The sequence below is a fragment of the Cavia porcellus genome, unplaced genomic scaffold (assembly GCF_034190915.1).
Source record: "Cavia porcellus strain 051 isolate PalLab524CR breed Dunkin Hartley unplaced genomic scaffold, mCavPor4.1 scaffold_15, whole genome shotgun sequence".
Classification (NCBI taxonomy): Eukaryota; Metazoa; Chordata; class Mammalia; order Rodentia; family Caviidae; genus Cavia; species Cavia porcellus.
In genome coordinates this window covers 4,322,699-4,328,182 of record NW_026947498.1, presented here as the reverse complement: position 1 = coordinate 4,328,182, position 5,484 = coordinate 4,322,699, and the positions used below count along the sequence as shown (strand labels likewise).

Here is a 5,484-nt window from a genome sequence, read left to right as displayed (position 1 = left end):
AATAGAAGCCTTGCCCGGCATTTTATGACCCTGGGGGAGAAGAGGACAGAGGAAGGTGACAGGCAGTGGACATGTGCTACTCTTGACCACCAGGGAGAGTGCTAACCTGCTAGATCTGATGCTCTCACACCACATATATAGTCATGTGGCAGGCACAGTTTTCAGCACGTTATATCAAGACATAGCATCCCAGACTCTTTCCCCTTTTAGTGAAGGAAACTCAGATAGGTAGTGCCTGTCATCCTGCTTAAGAACATATGCTAAGTAGGCAGAGCTAGGAATCCCTTTCCCATGATTTCTATTTGTTTTTGGGACAGGGTTTCACTATGCAGTTTGGCCTGGCCTTGAACTCACAGTGGTCCTCCTGCCTCAGCCTCTCGAGTGCTAGGATTATAGCTAGGCACCATCACACCCAGTCGTATGCTTTCTATTTCAACGCTGGATATTGAACTCAGGGCCTCACACATGCTAAGCAAGTGTTCTGCTGATCTATGCCCCTAGCCCTACTGCATGTTTCAAAATTTTTCTAAAAACAGAAAAGGTGAGCTAGATATTCAAGGCAAACACTAATGTTTGGAGACTGTGAATACTGTTCATTCTCTGCATGTATTTTGCTGAAAGATGGGACTGTCACAGGTCTCATGACATTTCATTTTGACACATATGACATATCCTTATCTGCGGTATTCCAATCATTCTCATCCCAAAACCTCAAATGGCCAGCTGCTCACAGGAATACCATTTGAATGTCAAATGCTGTGTTTGGCTGTCTTCCACAATGATTTAGGTTTTTTAAGGAAACTAGGCAGCTGTCTTTGTCTTCAGGGTGTCTGTGTTTCCCAAGGGGCTGGGAACCTGGAGCCCAGGGGTCATAGCTAGCTCTGCTCCTGGGTTGTCATGAGTCTGTTTTCTGTCACAGCACAGCAGCCCTGATTTGCTGCTACAGACCACGTGGCACTAACAGCCAAAGGTAATACTGCCTGTGTCTTTCTGAGTTTGTGAGCCCTGGGCTACGCTGTCCCTTCTCTTAACCTCACTTTAATGCTGGTGACACCTCTGAGGTGGAGCTGGATCAGCATGAAAACAACCTGCAGAAACAGGCATTCATAAAGAACTATTTAATCTATTAATTTGAATGTTATTTCCAAAAACGTTCCCTTTTTCCTCTCTGTATCACAGAGGCTATCAAAAGGATATCACACAATTAGTATTCACTCTGTGAGTAGCTTACTCCAGTAGATAGTAGTAGATTAATACTTAGCTGGTGACTGGGATATTATTTCCTTTGGTTTGGGATATTCTGGCAGTACGAATGTGCTTCGGGTCACATCAGGCCATGGTACAAAATGGGGCCATGGTGGCGGTGTGAGTTGACTTCACCATTGTTTGAGTTTTTTCTCTGCGATAAACTGTCCATGAGGCCCCCCAGAATCTGGGGGTAACAGGGCCAAGTACACAGGGGTCTCAGCTCCTTCTTCTGGGCTTTTGGGCGCTGCAGGTCCCACCATGTCAGTTCTCACCCACCCTGGACAGCAGGCATTCAGCAGGACCTTGTCCTGTCGCCTCTCCTCACTCAGTTTCCGGGCGTGGATTCGGGACAGAACCGTGACGCCGATCTTGGACACTTCATATGTAGAACTGGGCCAGCCTTCCTCCTCCTGCACCCCATTGTTTATATCTTCCACGAACTTGTTCATGAGCCCCACCAGCTCCTCCTCGGTGATGGTCTCACTTCGAAACTTCTGCTGCAGCTCTGGGCTGCAGCGTTTAAGGGCCGAGAGACTCAATGTGCTTGACACATTCACCACTCTACCTAAAATACACCGTATGTTCTTCAGTGGAGAGGTGTACATAAGTATGGTGGATAACAAATTTGCTGGAATTTCAGAGCAGGAAATTTCCATTTCAAAGACATTAGTAGGAAGGTTTTTAAGAGGAATACATACAGGCGGTGTGGTGGTTGCATGAGGAATTTCATTCTAGACTTCAAGTTTGGGGCAGCTGCCACTGAAAACAGCTGCCCTTGGAGACCCTAGTGAACACAATCTGAGAAGTGTAGAACCTGCTGGGAGGACAGGATGGGAGACAGGACAGCAGTGGAGAGTAAGCTGTAATGTAAGTTTTGAGACCTAAACCATATTAATTATTTGGAAAAGTGACTGAGTGCCTTTATTGGTGTGTTTAATGAGTTAGAGTTCATCTGCTATCTGTGTATTATCAGACAGTTTATACTAAAAGAAACATAATAAAATGTGAAGGAGACAGAACACACTGATAGGAGGTAAAATGAACCTGGAGCTAGGCAGGGTCAGAGCATACAGATTGCTATGCACCATGCTGAGGGCTTGCAGCTTCTCCCACAAAGGATTGTGGGTTGGGGTACCCAGGCAGACCTTATATATGGAAAAAGGAACACCTCAAAGAGGAAGGGCTCTTAGGGTGGTTTTCAGTGTGCAGCAGGACAGCTGATGAACTACTCCCTGAAGTCACTCATGGATACAACAATCTCAGGACCAGCTAAGTGATTATACAGGGTGAGGTAACCATCAGGTTGCTGTTGTGTGGCTAAGATGATTTAGGGAGAAGGGGGAGCACTGTCCAGAGATGTTTGTTTCAGACTGAGGGGCAAAAGAAGGTAGTGGAAAATCATGGAAATGAATACGTGTAGGGGTCCTGGGAGTGTTCTAGCCACTGAGTGTTTGAGCCGTTTTTGGGAAAGCAGTTCTACTGAACTGGTGTCAGTAGAGGCTCTAGAATCCCGAATCAGATTACAGAGCAGGGAGGAAGGACAGGATGGAAACTAATCCCATGAGTAGGGCAGAATGAAGAGTTTATGTGAGGAGACTTTGACCCAGGACTTGAAGGATCAGGAAGAAACAGGTATGCAAAGAGCAAGTGGACAGAGAGCACCAGTGGCCTAAGAAGTGGGGACAAAGCAGCAAAAATGCACCTGCAGGGTGGAGACCCAGTGAGGAGGCTCGTGCAGTGGCAGCTGTAGAGAAAGAGGAAGCAGGGCCTGGAGTTGTGGTCCCAGCGGATGGGGACAGGTCAGCACCAAACTCACCTTGGGGTCTTATTAGAGGAAGCAGCTCCCTGCTGACATCACGGGTACCAAAAAAGTTTGTTTTCACTGTTAGTTGTGCTTGTATATGAAAGGGTGTGGGATCTGCCTCTTACAGGAGAGAAAGATAACAGATTTAATGAATAGTAGCCTTTGGGTGAATTTCATTAAAAAAGAAAAAAAAAAAAAAAGAAAGTACATTTGAAGTGTGCTCACTTCCAAGAGAAGTTTGAATTTACAGTGTTATGCCAACGTCAGCCTCCTAGTTTAATAATTTCTTCTTGTTTCTGTAATATGGCAACATCAGAGGCTGGGTGAAGTTTGCCTAGCAGTGAGTGTCTTGGTGTCTTCCATTTATTTCAAAATGAGTTTAAAACGCGACCTAACTGACCTAAACCTTAGTCACACTATGTTCAAAAGTCTGGGTCAGGCAAACACAAGGCCTGGAATCACTCCAAACTCTTGCAAACTCTGTTCTTGCTGCAGTTCCTCCGGCTCTTATTCCTCCTAGGGATCCCATTCTGCACCCCACAAGCCAGAGGGACCCCACCCCCGGGTGCCTCCATAGGCACAGCCTAGCCTATGGGCATCCCAACTCCTTACTCTTGAAGGCGATGCCCGCGTTGTTGACCAGCACGTCGAGGCCCCCATACTCCCTGCGCAGGAAGTCGCGCACAGCTCGGATGCTCTGCAGGTCGTCCACGTCCAGCTGGTGGAAGCGCGGGCTCAGCCCCTCGGCCTGCAGCTGCTGCACCGCCGCCCGGCCCCGTGCCTGGTCCCGCGCCGTGAGTACCACGTCGCCCTGAAACCGCCGGCAGAGCTCGCGGGTGATGGCGAAGCCGATGCCCTTGTTGGCCCCGGTCACCAACGCCACGCGGCTGCAGGACATAGCTGGATCGCAGCTGGGGAAAGCAGCGTGGGTAGTGGACGCCCAGGAGTTAGAGAAGCAGTGAGCGACCGAGGCCCAGAGGGGCCAAAGGGCTCCAAACTGGGAAAGGGTGAAGGACGGAGGGCGCAGGCGCAGGCCACGCCCCTGGATGGGCGTGGCTCCTGGGACGTTAAGCGACTTGCAAAGGAAATCCTGAGCTGCAGGGCTCCACTTTGAACTGCAGGTTTTAGTGTTTCTAAAGTGAGGGTGCGTCCCTATTGGTGTGTACTTAATAAATCGGGCATCTGTGTACCGATTCCTTAGGTAAGTATTGGAGCAGCTTATAGGGTAAGAAATAGGATAGTGTGTTATGTGCATGTTGGAGGAAATTAAAATGAGCCTAGAGTTAGCGGTGCCAGAGTAAGAAGATCCCCGCGAAGCACGCCAAGGACTTGGGGTTTCTCCTGCAGAGTCCTGGGAGAGAAGCACGCAGGGCCACAGTGTGCAGAAATCTGAAAGGGGAAAAGGCTCAAGAAAAACTGTTAGGGGGTCAAATTTCTGTTGACTTATTTCCTAAGTAAATAAACTAAATCTACTGCTTACCAAGTTTTTCAAGAATGATTGGGAACATTTACCAAATCACCCCGAAGTTAGCACTGTTGAACACCCTGCGAGACTTTTGAGACCTTTGAAGATTTGCGCTTAAGATTAAGAAGTTGTTTCCTAAGCGCAAGTGAGTTTTCTTCCTTGCTTACTACTTACAATGATAGAATAGCGGACTATGAGATCAAGTTTCATATCTTTGCTGTCCCCAAAACACTAGCAGCAAGTGGTCATTTAACTCTAAATTAAAATTAATGCAATTACAAAAATGCAGTCTTGGATGAAGTGCTTGGTGGTTGCATGTGTCTTGTCAGTGGCTGCTGTGTTGGGTACTGTAGATGAAGGATATTTCTCCATCACTGGAAATGATTCTGTTGCACGACTCTGTTTTACATAGATTCCGATTGTGTTGCTAGTTCAAGGTAAATTTTCAGTCTGGTTCATGAATAAAAGTTACTGATCAGGAACAGACCGTTGCTGCTTTTCCATTGAAATATTTATTGAGATATTATTGATTTACATGAAGTTGTGAGAAACAGTTCAGAGATTCCTTACATTTCACCTTTTCTTTCAGTTTGCAAAATACAGTTCAATATCACAGTGATGTATTGACTACAAAACAGTCCACCAATCCTCTCCTCTTGTGTCCTCATTTGTATGTATGCAGCCCTCTACCACGGAGCTGTATCCCCAGCCCTGGGTATTTGTTCTGGTGAGTTTGATAGGGACCCTCCAAGACATAGCAGTGGGTCTGAGTTCTAAACAGTTGGAGAAATAAAACCAAGGGGGTAAAGACGCAACTCCCAAATCTTCCTTAAAACTGCCAGTGCTGAGTTGATAGCTGTGAGTTAGTGGTGGTAGTCAAAGTTCTGAGACTGTCTTTAATTTTATCCCAACCTAATAATTTGTGGGATAAATTTACATCTTTACTAGCTACTGGTTTAACAAAGGT

The 5,484-nt window shown here is 46.8% G+C and overlaps 1 protein-coding gene across 1 annotated transcript; it reads right to left on the bottom strand.

Annotated features, from left to right (window-relative positions):
- Positions 1-1,103: 1,103 nt before the first annotated feature.
- LOC100723593 (carbonyl reductase [NADPH] 1-like) lies at positions 1,104-4,072 on the bottom strand. Its single transcript, XM_003462209.4, has 3 exons — positions 3,665-4,072; positions 3,065-3,172; positions 1,104-1,813 (listed from the first exon to the last, which is right to left on the bottom strand). Exons 1-3 carry the CDS (start codon positions 3,948-3,950, stop codon positions 1,377-1,379), a joined length of 831 nt encoding a protein of 276 aa, XP_003462257.1. The 5' UTR covers positions 3,951-4,072; the 3' UTR covers positions 1,104-1,376.
- Between the last annotated feature and the right edge of the window lie 1,412 nt (positions 4,073-5,484).

What these genes read in the sequence shown, in the direction of transcription:
- LOC100723593 (XM_003462209.4), bottom strand. Translation starts at nt 3,950, where the DNA reads ATGTCCTGCAGCCGCGTGGCGTTGGTGACCGGGGCCAACAAGGGCATC. An exon ending in CGCGGGCATCGCCTTCAAGA is followed by an intron (nt 3,173 to 3,664) that starts GTAAGGAGTTGG and finishes CTCTCCTGTAAG; the next exon opens with AGGCAGATCCCACACCCTTT. An exon ending in TCCTCTAATAAGACCCCAAG is followed by an intron (nt 1,814 to 3,064) that starts GTGAGTTTGGTG and finishes GGTGTATTTTAG; the next exon opens with GTAGAGTGGTGAATGTGTCA.